A 16,887-nucleotide genomic window follows, 5' to 3' on the forward strand; every position below is an offset into this window, starting at 1 on the left:
TAGTCAGACGAAAGTCAAAGGTCTCAGCTTTGATGTCCTCAGACAAACCGCCTTTCGGTAACTTCGTTACCGGAAATTAGTATCGCGAAAATCGTTCAACCGCGCTGAGAAGCACGAAGAACGTCTTGTCTAGGAAAGATGATCCTCTTCCAGCGATCGTTCTTCATCTCGCCAACCAGTCCCAGCCCAAAGGATAGAGCGCAAAAGTGTCTCTCTCAGCAGACGTAAAGGTCAGTGGACTTTTTCGGCTAGGTCAAGCATCTCGTCGCGTCGGTGGCATGGGTGGAGAAAGGCAATTAGAGAAATCGAGCACCGGAGATCTCATTCTTTGAGTTTTTATGCCAATTACTACTTTGACCGTGATATTGCTCGCGGTGTTTGAGTCAAAGATCTTTTGCAAAAAATTAATAATAATTTAAACTCTAACTTTATTTTGGAAATTCTGTTCGATAGCAAACTAAGTAATTAATAAACGTTTATATAGAAGAAAGACGTAATCTAAGAAGTGAAAATTGTATATTTAAATCATATGTGTACTTGTTTCATCATTCCCCACTAAAAGTACAAAAATTTGATTGGCGTTGCGACAAAGTTACAACAGAATCCAATCAAATTTTCGTAGGCCAAAATAAACTATTTTTGAAAATAAACTTCAAGATTCGGGGTCATATATGTTCATTGCCAACTAAATAGTTGGCTCCATCTCTGTTTACAGTGCTATGTCTGTCGACCAAGCCTGCTACTGACTCTCATCGACATACGTCTCCAGTCTCCAGCAAATCTACATTCATTTTCCCAAAATAGTTATTAATACCTAATGTCTATTCTCTTATCATTAATACCAAAATAAACCAAAGAACCAACCAAAGAAATCTATGAATTCGATAAACTTGCTAACTGAAGAACCGCGTTGCTTTCCCATTCATTCAGCTCGCTCATTCATTCCTCATTCACTCTACTTTACATTACCGCCGCTTCAACTTGAAGACGTCGACAATCTTCAAGCAAGCGCCTAAATTAACCTGGGATTTGTCTTCTACACCAGGGCGAACCGATAGCGAAGACAACATCCACGAAAATCGTTCATCTACATGAACCGTAAACCAGTGAGTCGGGTTGCTGCTCCTATTCTCGCTCGGAGCGAGGCCGCAGGACAGAACCCTCTCTCACGAAAAACTACTGTTTCTAGTCACTGTTCACTGCCACAAAAGTATTGCGATTTATGTTTACAGTGACCTAGAAACGAAATGTCTCTTGAAGGAATTTTTAAACCTCGGGATCTAACCGAAAACAAAATTCCTCAAGAAAATACTGCGGCAAAATAGAACCTTTCACGCATCTCTCGTACATGCTTGACGCATCAGAATCCATCTACGGATGAACCTAATTGCGTTCGCCTCTCAATCACACATTTTCGCTCTTCAGTTTCGCCACATGAAATGTCAAAACAATGTAGATACTGTGCATTTAGTGAAATTAACTCGACACGCGCGCGCTATGTAAAACTACGGGAATTACTTGGATTTACCGGAAAATCGGCCCAAATCAAGGAAAGCGGAACATTATTGTATCGTTCAAATCGGATGTAAAGTGTTTTTATTTTTGTTTCAGCTTAGGACAGGTTTCTGTAGGTGCACCTTTAGTGAAGCCACGAATGCGGGCGCCGTTTCCAGGTTAGCACCGGAATAAAATTGGATGACGGGCTTTAAGCCGTAACCGGAGAAGAAAATCTCTATTGGACAGGAATGATAATCTACAACTAAAGACAATGAAGTTGCAATTGGAATGAATTTTTATAATTTTACGACATGATAAAGTGAACAAGGAAAACTACCAACCTAAATGACATCAAAGGAGAAACTACTAAGCTAAAGGAGATCAAAAGGAGGATTACTATACTACAAGAAATTAAATGGAAAAGCTACTAAACTAAGAAAAAGCAAAAGGAAAAACTACTATACTAAGGAAAATCAAAAGGAAAAACTATTAATATATAGGAGGGCAAAAAGGACACTACTAAAGCTAAATGTAGAGCAATGCTACCGCATCGTGGAAATCAGCGAAAAGGCATGGAAATCTTATTTGCCTATCAACTATTGCTAGAATACGCTACAATGAATGACCGACTCATCACACAGGTAAACAAACAGCAATTAATTATCCATTGTTTCTTACAGCTATACGGTGTGAAACTATATACAACTATTTACAACTTATTAATATCTACATCATGCAAATATTCCTTTAGAGGAAAGGAAGAGTATGCTGCTGTTTTTAATGTTTATTTTATTCATGCAATTATTCCCTCGGAAGGAGGAAAGTATGCTTCAACCGTCGTGGGATGTTGGTGAGAAATTTTAGTTTTAGGAAGTAACACTATAATACAAATACTAATACTAGTAGTAAGGGTTAGGGACGAAGGCCCTTGACACACTAATACCTACTATATACAAATTATTTACAAAGTCCGTTGCGAGCGGACAGACTATCGCAGTCGTCTCCGGTTTCATATGGTGATGTTGGTCAGTTTTGATCTTGTGTGGCAAACCGTTCGTAGTTCGTCCACTTAACCGTCACTTCAGTGTAGCTTATTCATAGCTGGCTGAACCGTGATAAAATTTACGCTCAAACTTGGTACCCTCAGTGCAGGCTAAACCGAAGTGTTGCTTGCACGAGTCCGTCAAGAATGGCTTTTAGATGCTTATGACCCTTGCGGTGTTTTCTTCTTCATCGTAATCTGTGGTCACTCCTTTCGGAGGTTCATAGCTTAATAATCCATAAATATTTATACTCAATTGCTTAGATGGGAAGAATGCATCTTTTTCAGCCTATTGGCAAAATAGACACCAAAGCTTTTCCCTAACAAATCCTCCAATTCGTAAGTGTTAGACCCCAAAACTTTCCGCACTATCGCTGGCTCGTACTTCGGTGCTAACTTCTTACAGAACCCTTTCCCCTTGTCTGAAAGATCGAAGGTTTGTTTCAGCACCCTTTCTCCCACCGTATAGGTAACACATTGCACATTTGAACGAAGGTTATATGTTTTTGCGTGGCGTTGGTACGCAGTCGTAAGTTTCGCTTTTATTTCCTGAAACAGCTTTTGCCTTCTCTCCACGGTCGCGCTTTAACCCTCCTCACCCGGTTCATAATTATCACGAATCTTGCTGTATTCGCTCCCATCCGAGATTTTGTTGCGGCCGAATACAACGAAGTAGGGATTGTATTTTGTCGAGTCGTGAACTGCGTTTCGTATTGCATCGGCAATTTCTTGTATATTGTCTGCCCAATGGCTATGATCCTTTTTTATGGTGGCTCGAATGGCGGTCGTAATTACTCGATTTACCCTTTCGGTGTTGTTGACCTGAGGGTGGTATGCAGGTGTCAACCAATGCGAGACATGATATGTTTCCAGCAGATTTTTGAACGCTTTCGAGACGAACTGGGAACCATTGTCTGATAGTATGATTTCCGGTACCCCGAATAGTCGGAAAATCATATTCTCAACGAAGTCAACGAGTGAGTTAGCCTTTGCTTCCCTGAACGGTTGTACCAAGACAAATTTGCTGAACACGTGGGTTGCTACCAAAAGACAGGTGTTACGGTTTCGCCCGGATGGTGGTAATGGGCCAACGTAGTCCAAGGTGACAAACTGCCACGGATATTGGACTGGCTTTTGTGCCCCCATCGTAACGTTTTGATTTCCAGCCTTACTTGTCTGACATTTTAAGCATTCGCGACAGAATTTCCTGACATCTGCGTTCATTTTCGGCCATGTGTAATTGAGTTTAACCGCTGCTAGTGTTTTCTCAAACCCGAAATGGGCTTTATCGTGTTCTAAGGCAATAATTCTGTTTCGCTGATCTGGAGGCGGAATGTACTTCCACGTGAATCTCGGGTCACTTTGCTTGCTGGTTTGTTTGACGTACTGGTACACTTTCTCGTCTATTATTCGAAACTCACTGTACTTTCCTGGGTCGTTTCTAATTTTCTCCATTAATTCCTCATACGCCTGGTCTGGCTGTGTTACCGTTATTGTTTCAACATCGATCGAACGTGACAAACAGTCTGCCAACACGTTATTTTTCCCTTTTCTATATTCGAGGTCGAAATCGTACGCCTGAATTCTCAGTGCCCACCTGAGTAACTTTGCGTTTCCCGTTTCAGTTCCTACATTGAATAGCCAAAGCAGACTTCTGGCATCCGTTATTACGCGAAATTTGGTCCCTTCCACATAATGCCTAAAATGGTGAATCGCTGACAGGACACCGAGACACTCTTTCTCGACGGCTGAATAACGACGTTGTGTTCTGTTGAGCTTCTTACTGAAGTAGCTAATTACTCGCTTTTCTCCTTCCTGGTCCTGTAACAGAGCGGCCCCGATTGCACGGTCTGAAGCATCTGATTCGATGATAAACATCTTGCTGAAGTCAGGATTTCCCGAAATCGGTGCCAATGTTAGGACCGATTTTAACTCGTTTAGTCCGTTTTCCGCTTCTTTCGTCCAAGTGAATTTTTTGTGTTGCTTTGACAGTAAGTCAGAGATGGGTGCTGTTATCCTACTATATTCTTTGATGAATCGCTGGTAGAACCCAGCTAATCCCATCAACCTTCTTATGTCCTGTTGCGTTTTTGGCCGCGCGTAATCAAGAATCGGCTGGATCCGAGAGCTGTCGATCGCCACCCCGTTTTCATTAAGCAGATAACCCAAGTAAATCACCTGTTTTCGGCAAAACCTTGACTCATCAAGAGAGATGGTCAGTCCTGCTTTCCGAAGTCTTTCCGACACTATTTTTAAGAGCTCAAGGTGCTCATTAAAACTATTAGTTGCAATGACTATGTCGTCAAGATAGACGAAGACTCTTGGTTCTAGGTCCGACCCTATCGCTTTTGCCATCAATCGCGACATGGTAAACGGTGCATTCATTAGGCCGAAAGGGAGCACCTTAAATCGGAAAACCCCCTCCGCTGTACGAAATGCTGTTAAATTTCGACTTTCCACTTTCAATGGTATTTGAAAATAGGCGTCTTTGAGGTCAATAACTGAGAAATATTTGGCTCTCCCCAAACGCCGGAATATGTCCTGCATGTTCCGCATTGGGTACGTGTCCTTCACTGTAAGTTTATTAATTTTCCTCGAATCCAAGCACACTCGTACCTTACCGTTTTTCTTGAGCACTGGCACCAAGGGGTTTGTCCATTCCGAGAAACATTCTTCGATGGCATCTAGCTGCTTAAACCGCTCTACCTCTGCATTTATGGCTTTTTGAATGTACGGGGAGCATTTATACATTGGCGGGTTCCGAGGTACAGCTCCTTCCTTCAGGCTGATCTCGTGTTCTATCAAATGTGTTCTTCCTAACTTGCCTGCCGACGTCAATTCGAAAGCTTTAATCACCTCTGTTAGATCGTTCCGCTGTTCGGTAGTTAAGATGTGCTCCGTTTCTATTGCTTCAGGGTCCGGGATAGAATCTGTTGGACCTTCATATACTGGAATATCCAGCGTCTCATCTTCCTCTTCATTCACGTCCGCAATGCAATCTGCTGGCTCGATCGTGAAACATATTTGCTGGTCGGTTTTCGGGTTTACTGTTTCTAGGAGCTCCGGGCCTTGTCCTAAATCGATCATCGGTCTAATTTTAAAAGCCTCCCAGAAATCTGCTCCGAGAATGAGTTCTCTTGAAATCTCCGGAACGACAATGGTTGGTATTACTTTTGTAACATTTTTATATGTGAATGGTATATTTAGACAACCGATGCACTCGTAGTTCGTGCCATCAGCAGTGGATACACGCACCGAGGCTGGTTGAATTTTTAGCCTATACTTTTCTACGACGTCTAGGGAATTTAGGATACTGATCCTAACAATGCTTCGAACTGCGAGTCGAAAATTTTTACCTTTATGTGTGGGCATTTGCTTACCCGCACATTAATGTGGTGAATTTGTAAAAGCGGATCGTAATCGGAGTTCTGTTGGACTAGTTTGGGAACATTTTGGACACCTGGGATGTTCGCATTCCCGGACGTGCATCCTCTTACTCGTTTCCCTGCCTCTCCTGGCCTGCCATGTTTCTAGCCGAACCGGTACAGCGTTCACATGTTCGGATTGTCCTCCCCAAGCTTCCACAACCATAACAGAATATCAGTCTGGGCTTGCTGCATTGCCGCCAGCCATGCCCATCTTCCTGACAGTTCCAGCATTTAGTCGGTCTAGGATTATTATCGTGTGTTTCGTGATTGCGCGGTCTTTCTCTTTGATGGCGTGAACCGGACCCTTGATTAGGTGCTGGGTACGGTCGATTCGGTCGGTTTGATACCGCGTTTATCGATGTTACCTGTTCGCTGCTATCGTCGCTGTCTTCCGCTTCGAGCTGGTTTACTTGACGGCGAAAGTTTGTTTCAGTCGAAAACTGTTGTAGTTGTGGGTCGGCCGCATCAATACGATAGTTGAGACTTGTGAGGTGCTGCAAGTCTTGTACCTCGACGATTGATATCTTGGACCTATAATGCTGGCGCATATTGTCCCATATCACTTCGAATTTCCGACGTTGCGAAAGCGGACGGGAAAGCATCCGATTAAGTTTTTCGATCTCCGTGACAAAAGCGATAAATGATTCTCCTCTCTGCTGTTCCCGCTCCTGTATTTTTGATCTTATTCCTTGGTCCTTATTTGGGTTTCTAAAACGGTACGTGATATTTGTTTCAAAGACCTCCCACGTATTCAATTCATCAACGTACGTGAAGAACCAATCGGAAGCCGCTCCTTCAAGCAGCATGTGGATATCTCTTAGTAGCGTATTTTTCGAAATTCCTTCGCGCTCTGCTAGTTTCTTGGCCTTGTACAAGAAATTTTCCACTGTCATACACCTGGCTTCTCCTGTGAATCGTAGTTTCCATTTTTCCACTCTACCGAACATATCTCGCCGTCCGGAACTGTGTGTTTGATGTCTTGACTGTTGTGGTATTCTATCGAAGTTAAACCCTCCAGGATTACTGCATTCGCCTTCGTCGGCCCATCGATCCGAATCGCTGCTCGATAGAAATCTTTGAGATCGCCTTGGTGGCCAGTTTAGACTTTCTTCTTCACTGGTGTCCGTGTCTTGGGTGAGTTCTTTACCTTTTTGTGCAAGGTTCAGGGGAGGCAAGGTGCGTCTGTTAACTTGCCCCATTCTGGTGGTACATGTTTCCGCTCTCGTGTTCTCTGCACGAACATTGTTTTCAGTCATAGCCTTGGTTGCATCCAGCCTCCTACTCAGTTCCACTAACGTCCTCTGCATATTTTCCCATTCGCGCTTTGAAATCGTCACAACTGGCTCCGACGTTACCGATTGTAGCTTAGGGACTGCTCCTTTCGACTCGTTTCGCGACAATTGCGTCTTGTTGGGCTCTAAACTCGGTATGAGTGGTTCAACCGTAAAAGGTGTGGGTGGCGCACTATGGGAAGTGATGGGCTTAGGAAAGCTGAATCCTTGTTCTTGGGTACCCCCTTCGGCTCCCTGAATAATGTTATTTATGTGTTCCTTATACGGGGAGAGCGGTGGCCCAAACTGAAAGTCTACCATCACCTTTTCTATTCTACGCGTTAATTCCCTTCTGATCCTTTTTTCGTCTTCACTTTTTGCTATACACCTTTTTACGCGATACCAGTAATGTAACACTCTCGATTCATATTTGGCCTCTACTTTCTTCGCTAATGCTTTCTCTAAATTACTTATTCTCCCTTCAATATGCGATGCTTCGTCCATAATATTGAGGGCAGTGCGATAGTTGCGACCTTCATTTTTATCTTCTCTAAACAGATTTCTTAGAAGTCTTTGTTTACTGGCGATATCTAGATTAAATACATCTTCCGGTTGATTACGAATCATCAGTTCGTAATCCACCTCTTCTTGATTCAGATCCTCGGCATGTGGGAAAAGCCGATTCATTTTGAATACCATAGACTTTACTTTTAGAGGCAAAATTGATATGACGAGTACTTTCAAATACTAAACGCAAACGGCCAAGAATGTTTGAATTAGAAACCAAATAAATAACAAAAACGAAGTATATACCAGATGCTTTGAATCTTATTCTACCAGCATATCAAAAAACTTAAATTTATGTTCATATGTATCTAGTATTTTTAGGATTATATCTATATATATATATATATATAAATAACAAATCGAAATGAATAAATAAATAACAAATTGATCAACATAATTAAATAACAAATTAGATATAAATAAATAGATAACAAATAAATGATCATGCAATAACGTTTATAACGTTTAGAATATTTATTTACAAAAGAAAACTAACAAAGAAGAGAAAAAAAATTCCGAAAATCCCCCTGGGGAACGAACGAAGTATATGGCTAATCTAACATATATCTAGTTTAAATTTTGAAAAGGAAAAAAAAAATATATACATAACATTGAATTGTTACAGTGTTGAAGCTACATAAATGTGATTTTATTATTTATTCAAAGTTCGAAGATGATTTCGCAATTACAGAAGTTGATTACGATGAAGAGTATGCGTTACAACTAGTAAGTGTATTGAAAATCATCTATTTCTCATACATGTTATCACAAATAGTGGGTAGAGTGACCAATTTTTGTGCAGGTTAAACTGATAATTTAATATAATGAACATTGAAATACTGGATAGAAAATAGAAACTGGTGAACAAAGACCGAGACGAAAACAAATTTGGAATTTGAAGTTGAGATTCATAGTTGAGGTCACGTTCGTGTAATTATAAGTGAATGCAATTTTGATTTATATACTATACTAGTAGAACAGAGAAAAGGTACTGGATAATGTGTAGATGACACATGCCACATAACACATAAGGTTGTTAGTTACTCGACTAAAAGCTGTAATTTTTTAAATAAGACAAATTGTAAAGATATAGAACATTGCTGATCTGAATTGTCGTAAATTATTTACAAATAAATCATTCTAAAACTTATCGTCTTGTAATATAGGAGCTGAAAGGTTTACTAATCCACATATAACGGTCATTATTTCATTTACGAGACCCAACATGGATGTTTCAATTGAGTTTTGAAATATTCCGAAAAGTTTAACACGTTGAATTACGCGCTCTACGTGAATCCTTGCTTTGGCAATTCTCTCATTCAATATGGCATCAGCAGGAGTATGACGCACGGTTCTCAGAAACGGTGGGATATGTAGACGAATACCTTTAGCTAAACACTCATTTTCAATATTAAAGCCCTATTAAATCTCATCTCTGAATGCATCGAATAAGGACACAACGTTTTGTTCATTGAATATCTGTTTATCTGAAGCTTTTCCACTGTATGCTTCACTAACAAAACTTATCATTCCCGCAGGGGTTACTCCAATTAAAAATTTCACTGTTCTCCTTCCTTTATAATTAGAGAAACATGCGATACGGCAGTTGATAAACTTGAGTGTCCCTACAGGAATTTCTGTGCAATCGAAAATACATCGAACATTTTCGAAACCCGCTCTAAAACATAGTGGAATATTATAACCAATTTCTTCACGGCTTGGCCAGTAAATAAATTGTCGCAAAACTTGAGCTAAAACTTGTAAAGTATGATTAAAATAATACGAAGCAGTTGCTGCTGATATATTAACCAGAGTTGACAGTGCTGAAAACGAGATGTTTTGCTTTAGCTTCGATAAAGTTAAGATAACCCGGTCAACAGCGTGTGCCTTGAACCGCTTCTGGTATACTTGATCTTCTAATGCTTTAACAGATATACAAATGGCATCTAATTGCTTCAGTGAAGCAACTCCTGTCCAAACACTTGCGTCCCGATCTGATTTAATTAGACTCGTGAGTGTGGCTTGTTTGCTAAATTTGAAGTTTTTTTCGCGAGCCTGTTCAATGAAATCGATCGGATTATAGTGGAGTACTGGATCGTCCTGCTGATATTGAACGTCGGTATAAATTTTATCCTGTTCATTAGAGTTGTGAACATGGCTTATTCCACCATAGGCATCAGCTTATATTTGACCGTCGTTCAATGTTGGATTACTCGAGCTGCACGTAGCATTTAATGCAAACCTGTTGCGGTCAGCATCCGAAGCATTATTCGCCAGAAACCCATCCAAAGTACTCGAATGTTCTTTTAATTCTCTATCGCCATTACCGCTGAAATCTCTGAACGATCGAAGATCATCAGGTATGCCTGAAGGGGATAGATCATGGTTGGAGCGTCTCCTACAAGACACACGAACAATTTTACTCAGTTTTATATCATGTGTGGTTCTTGGTGAAGGTAAATGTTTCGATGGTATCGCTCTCGGTTTCAGGCGATTTCCTCCTGAAATCATACAAAAATTAAAGAGCCACGAAAGAATCTTACCTGCTCTGTAATCTGAGGGTAAAAAGTGTCGGCTGCATACTCTGGAATATTTCGTCGGGGTCGTGAATCTACGGATTGCATGCTTCCATTGCTTAAAAACATTTCTGTCGTTGAAAGGAAACATGTGTAGTTTTATTCCATTCCCAGCTTTTGCAGTGCAACCAGCAGAGCCGGATTTACGATTGTGGGGGCCCGGGGCCCAGTTTACAGTGGGGGCCCCAGAATAAAACAAACCCGTTTTTTATCGTACGAGTTAAAAACACTTATTTCTCATTGGAAAGTTACCAAAAATTTGCTAGAATTTTTTCTTACGAGTTTTTTTTTTTGCAGAGAACTTATTGATTGAATAATCAACATTCAGCTCCTTCAGAATATTGTACTCTCAACTTGACAATGCTAAGTTTGACAGCCTTTCACTCTTCATAGTCGTACGCAACCTATTTTCAATCAGTTTCATCTTCGATAAAGACCTTTCTCCAGTTGCGTTCGAGATCATTAGGCTCAAATAAATAAATGTATGCAACTGCTCGAAATCAGGGATTTTTTTCTTGATATCTGGAAAATAAAAACCTACCGCAATTCGAAAAAAATGCGATCCGCGAGCAAAAATTTGCACACAATTTGAGAAAGACTGCGCAAATATAAGGCTACGCTGGCAATAATCTACAGAACCTAGGAAAAAACTAGGGGTAAGCGGGGTAAGACCGCCCCCTTAAGCAATTCTATTTATAGAAAAAAAAGTTGCGGCTGCAATTTCATTTTTTCTTCGCTAAGAGGTTCTTCTATTCAATACCCGCATTTAAAAAATAAGAACTGAAATATTTTTGTTTATTTTCCAGTTTTTTTTTCAATTTTTAAAAATTCATTGAAAATGTGCAAAGATCTGCACATTTTCAATGAATTTTTAAAAATTGAAATTCATGCGGGGTAAGCCCGCCCACCAGCGGGGTAAGATCGCCCACCATTTTTTGAGGATAAACAATATTTTTAGGGCCGAAACGGTTGATTTTATCGGTATAGTGTCTCTGACAAAGTTGTGGATGGTATTTTTTTTTCTTTTCAAATAAAATATACACTGTGAAAAATCTGAAAAAAAAAATTTCTAAGTTCAACTTACTTTGTTTTCTGATTATTCAAGTTCAGATCAATGTTTAGGTAACTTTTTTGGTTTTCAAAATAAATAGATTTTTCAGAATTGGGGGTTTTCAAGATATTTAATTCATAATATACCTATCTTTAAGCTAAAAATTAAAACTCATTAAACCTGTCTGTATGATTCTTTTGAAGACTTATTATGTATAGAAAAATACTAATAATTATTCTTTCGTTTATTTATATTTTCAATTTTCTATGTTTTTTTTGAAGAACAAAATTATCAACGACTCTATACACCAAACAAACCGTCCAAAAAAAAATTCTTCACAAAAATTTAGCTATTAATATTTCTATTACTCCATGATCCAACAACCATAAAATTTTAGCTTACCTTTTGTAGATTTTACAGGCAAAAACATATTTTTTCAAATAAATTTAAAAAAAAATATATTTTTAATTCTATTCTTATATCTTTTCTTTAAATTTTTTTAGAGTGTGTATTTTTTTCGGAAGTAAAAAACTACTATTTTCAATTCTGCCGGAGACGTCATACCAATCAAACAAACCGTCATGGCTCTAAAATCATTTTGGTTCATTAACACCATTTTCACACAGGTTTACTTTTTTCAAAAATAAGTCTTGTTAAAATATATTACTAGAAAAGCTTCAACCAAATCGAAAATGGTCGATTAACATCGATGTCTTATGTGGCTTGAAGTTGCTTTACTGATCCTGTAAATATTCCTTTGTAGTGTCGAGGCATTTGGGTCTTGAAGTAAAACAACAAGCAGTTGGATACGTGGCGGTTTTACCCCTTGTATAGTAGGCGACTTTACCCCCAGTGGAACATTTTCATATTTGACCGAAAAAGTAGTCAAAATTACAAGATTACTCATGGCCTTCGATATTCCCGAAAGAAGATAGATTCAGGCAAGCGATTAAACGTATATTCACGAACAAAACAATAGATTTTTAGACTGAAAAACCTTAAGTCCCGTTGCCGCAAAACAATAGCGCATTGACTGGTTGCCAGCTGAAAGGTTGTTTTTGATTATTTCTGCGACCGTTTGCGCACTATCAAAACAGAAAAACGTGCAAAATGTTATGTAATTATACTGTGACAGACACGTTAAAGAAATTTTTCAATTATTTTATAACTTGGTAGTAAAACTACAGTGGGCGGTCTTACCCCGCAGGGCGGTCTTATCCTGTTTACCCCTACACACTTCTGCAGGTCAATAAAATCTGCACACGGACTCTGAAAATCTGCATTTTGCAACGCAAATCTAGTATCCCTGATTCGGACAGGTAAATTTATTTTCGGAATCAACAGCAATGTATTAAAAAAACTTGTGGATTATCTTCTTTCCTGCTTGATTTCCCATGCGCGCTGGTTCGATTCAAATGGTGTGTTAATGTGTGTCATTCCAAGAGAATCGAAGGTGAAATCTTATGGATGTGGTTGTGATATTGGCGCTCGCGAAAAAATAACACTGAAGGAAAGTTTCAGATTGAAATGGTCTGTTCAAATTTTCTTACTGTAAATTGAACTTTTGATTGAATCTCATTTTTGATAGAGAAAAGAACTTTTTCTCGTTTTGTGGGGGCCCCATAAATGGGGGGGCCCGGGGCCCGGGCCCCCTGGGCCCCCCCTTAAATCCGGCTCTGGCAACCAGTAACAAAACACATAGTTCTACTGCGAGGAAGTGTAAATGGAAAAGAGTATCCATGCTCCGGTGTGACATTATCGTCATTACAGCTTGAGTGTACATATATTTTGGCCTTGTGTAGAGGTTTCTTGATCTTCGCACCGATAGCTCGCCGTGGAACAGCAGTTGACTTAAAGTACTTCGTTGTTACTATAATATATATAAATAACATACACATACTAGAATATACGTAAACATAGTTATGCATTACTAGAAAATAAAAATTTACCTAACGACCAATCATCTTCACGAAAATGTTTATGGCATATCATCAATTCACGCAATACTTTGTCTTCAATATTGTTGGTGAGCTCTAGCGATGATATCCACTTTTTACGAATGGCATCATTATGAGGAATTTTGACCAAACGCTTCTTGGTTTTTACATTGCATCCAACCACCCAGCATCCCTCTTTAGGAACTATCTGTTTGGCAATGCATCCTTTCGAAATTATCGTTGGTGTTGCTTGTGCGTTTAACTTTGATCGCTTATATGTAATAAAATCATCTGGAGAAAAATGGTTACTGCATATCCGATGCGCTGGATTACGCTCTAATTTTAGGATCTTTTGCATCTCCATAGGCACAGGATACAAAACTGGAGCTCGGGTCCGGCAAGAATGAATTACGCAACGTAATTTCACATTCTTCAGTTTTGCTACCTGGAAGATAAGTTTTGTTAAGAGTTTACGTGAATTTGTAACTTACTAGCAGTTTTGCTTTACCATATTTTATGTTTTATTTCGATTTTTTAGTTTTTTTTTTAAGTAAAACACGAGTGCACTAAGCGATGAATGCAGATCAAGTTAATATTTACAAATTTCTGCACTGAATTTGACAGATTCATAATTTCTCAACACTTTTTTCACAGCAGCGCCATCTCACTAGAGTTTATCTTTAAAAAGGCGTATAGATACGTTGCGACTGCGTTTGCGGCAATTTGATAGTTGGCCCGTACATTTTCTGCCAAATTAACGTCAACGCAACGCAAACGTATCCATTGGGCTTGGGCCTTTAGTAATTGGGTTGTTTAGCTATTCACGGATTTCTGATTATTATATATCAGCTGAAAGAGTTTAGTTTCTGGAGCAAAACATATCTTTTATTAAATTTTATATCATTGTCCTTCGATTTTTAAATGAAGAATAAACATCGCTTTCGCATAAGACATACGTAACACTCAGGAAGAAATCTTTCAAAAAAGTTGGTACGAAATCAACTACTCGAATGGTACCATGACATACATAAGATATACGTAACACTGGCGTTTTTCTCTGGTGCAGGTTGCTCCACAGCACTCCATTCGCGACTAGTTGAAAGAGATTTTTAAGGCTGTTCGCACCTGGGCGAACTCTCATATGAAATTGAAAAAATGTGTGTGATGACAAAAGCAAAAATATTCCAAACAAATATCAGCACCTTCGTAGTCGCGAATACTCCTTCCTGTCCAACTGCTCGACAAATAATAAATAAAATGAATTTTATTTTTCTCGGCTTTATCGAGCCCCAAAGAAAATCCCATGAGGAACTGTCAAAGAGTTCTTTATAAATTTAATGCAGCATTTTTCGAGTGGGAACGAGACAAATGCAGGGCAGCGCAGGTACACCGCCTTTATAAACTACTCAAAGAGTGATTTTATTCAGAGTATGGTACCACATACATAAGACATACGTAACACTGGCGTTTTTTTCTGGTACACGTTGCACCATAGTACTCCGTGCCTCGTCCTGTCCAACTGCTCGACAAATAATAGACCTCTCCAATCGTGCATGTATTGGTGCACTTTACACTATGTAAGTCGGATCGAAAATGAGGCAAACAAATCCCTGCCCTGATTGCGAAATGTTTATTTTCTTTCGCTGGCTTGGAAGTTAATTTATTTCTACGCGAACTATGTGATTTGCTTACAAATAGTATCTTACCACATACATAAGACATACGTAACACTGGCGTTTTTTTCTCTGATACACGTTGCCCCACAGTACCCCGTACCTCGTTTTGTCAAACTGCTCGATAAATAATGAACAAAATGAATTTCCTTTTTCTCGGCTTTATCGAGCCCCAAAGAAAATCCCATAAGGAACTGTCAAAAAGTTATTTACAAAATCAATGCAGCATTTTTCGAGTAGGAACGAGACAAATGCAGGGCTGCGAAGGTACACTGTCTTCAAAAACAACTCAAACAGTGATTTTATTCAGAGTGTGGTACCATTCGAGTAGTTCATTTTGTACCAACTTTTTTGGAAGATTTCTTCCTGAGGGTTACATATGTATCTGGCTCTATGGCAAGTTTGGCAACTCTGTACAAAAAATACGTTGGTGCACGCGTTTTCCGCATTGTGCTGCTGCTGCTGCTGACAATTGCTTGTGCAATACATATATGCGTAGACGCAGTTGCAATTATTGGATCTATTCCATATAAAATATCATAGTAAAAAGAAAAAAATGGTTCTTAACGATATTTTCATCACGCCATCGGAGTTTCAAAGAAGGAATCTCAAAAAACCGTTAAGTTGTTATACTATTGAATTATTATCACTGGCAGACAGGAAAATCGGTAATGACGCAGCTGCTTGTCACGATTACGTGTTGAAACATGGACGTGATTTTTAAAAATTTTGTATCATTAACCTTCGAATTTTAAATCAAGAATAAAAACTCGCTCTAAATCGCTACAATGACAGTTAGTATATGAGCAAACTGTCATTGTAGCGATTTCGAGCAGTTTTAAATCGTGATTTAAAAAGCGAAGGACGACGGTAGTATATTTTTTCAAATCACGTTTTACTTAGAAAATGCAGATCTTTCAGATGATATAAAAACTGATATAGCTAAACAACCCAATTGAGAAAGTATCGATACTCAGTATCACCAAATCAATCATGTAACACTCTCCCGACCAACCACTCTTTAAGTTCCTTCATGAAACGAGAACGTTGGCTATCGATTAGTTTTGAACCTATATCGATTGATTTCAGTTGTTGTCGTTTCATAAAGGTGCATAAAGAGTGGTTGATCGGGCTAGGACAGGACGTGACAAGTGGCAAGTTATTCTTCTTTTCGTTCAAAACTGCCCTCATGAAACATTGTGATTTTTCTGCACGACGCTTACCAGTGTTTCCAAAAATGTTTAATGAAGTAAATATCAATATCAAGGATTTTCTAAGTTCTGGTTTTCAATTTTAATTATTTCATTTGATAATGCTAGTTCATTAAATCATTAATTGATTTAAAGATATCTGGAGTACTCTGTGATAAGGTCGTATGTCTAAACGTAAACAAAGCGAGTGAGATATGATTTGTGCTTGTGAAGTACAAGGGATATAACTCTTACTCGTTTTGTTTACGTTTAGACATACGACCTTATCACAAAGTAGTCGAGATATATGTTAAATTTATTTGAACTAGCCATAATTTCAACTCATTTCGGATTCCTCTTGCTTTTCATGAAGTGAATCTACTATTGTTCATCATACGTAGTTTCAAAAACATGAACAACATTTCGAATGTTGATTTTTATAGACATTACACAGTCTAGTGTATGAAAAAGTTTCAAAAAATTGTTAAACCAAAAGCTGTTCATTCACTTGGTAAGCAAAAACAGTGTAAACAAAAAATATCGATAGCTTTCGCAGCACGGCCAACCGTACCGACCAACAATAAAATTTAACAGTGCGCTTAATAAAATCGACCAATCAGAGAGGGCTTTCGCTTTGACAGAACTTTCGGTGATT

The 16,887-nt window shown here is 38.9% G+C and overlaps 1 protein-coding gene across 1 annotated transcript; it reads right to left on the minus strand.

The window, feature by feature from the left end:
* Positions 1–13,096: 13,096 nt before the first annotated feature.
* Positions 13,097–13,905, minus strand: LOC129719714 (uncharacterized). Its single transcript, XM_055671109.1, has 3 exons — positions 13,878–13,905; positions 13,382–13,814; positions 13,097–13,302 (listed from the first exon to the last, which is right to left on the minus strand). The coding sequence occupies exons 1-3, from the start codon at positions 13,878–13,880 to the stop codon at positions 13,097–13,099; spliced, it is 642 nt and encodes a 213-aa protein (XP_055527084.1). The 5' UTR covers positions 13,881–13,905.
* Between the last annotated feature and the right edge of the window lie 2,982 nt (positions 13,906–16,887).

The sequence above is a fragment of the Wyeomyia smithii genome, chromosome 2 (assembly GCF_029784165.1).
Source record: "Wyeomyia smithii strain HCP4-BCI-WySm-NY-G18 chromosome 2, ASM2978416v1, whole genome shotgun sequence".
Lineage (NCBI taxonomy): Eukaryota > Metazoa > Arthropoda > Insecta > Diptera > Culicidae > Wyeomyia > Wyeomyia smithii.

What these genes read in the sequence shown, in the direction of transcription:
- LOC129719714 (XM_055671109.1), bottom strand. An exon ending in TGAAGATGATTGGTCGTTAG is followed by an intron (nt 13,303 to 13,381) that starts GTAAATTTTTAT and finishes TATATATTATAG; the next exon opens with TAACAACGAAGTACTTTAAG.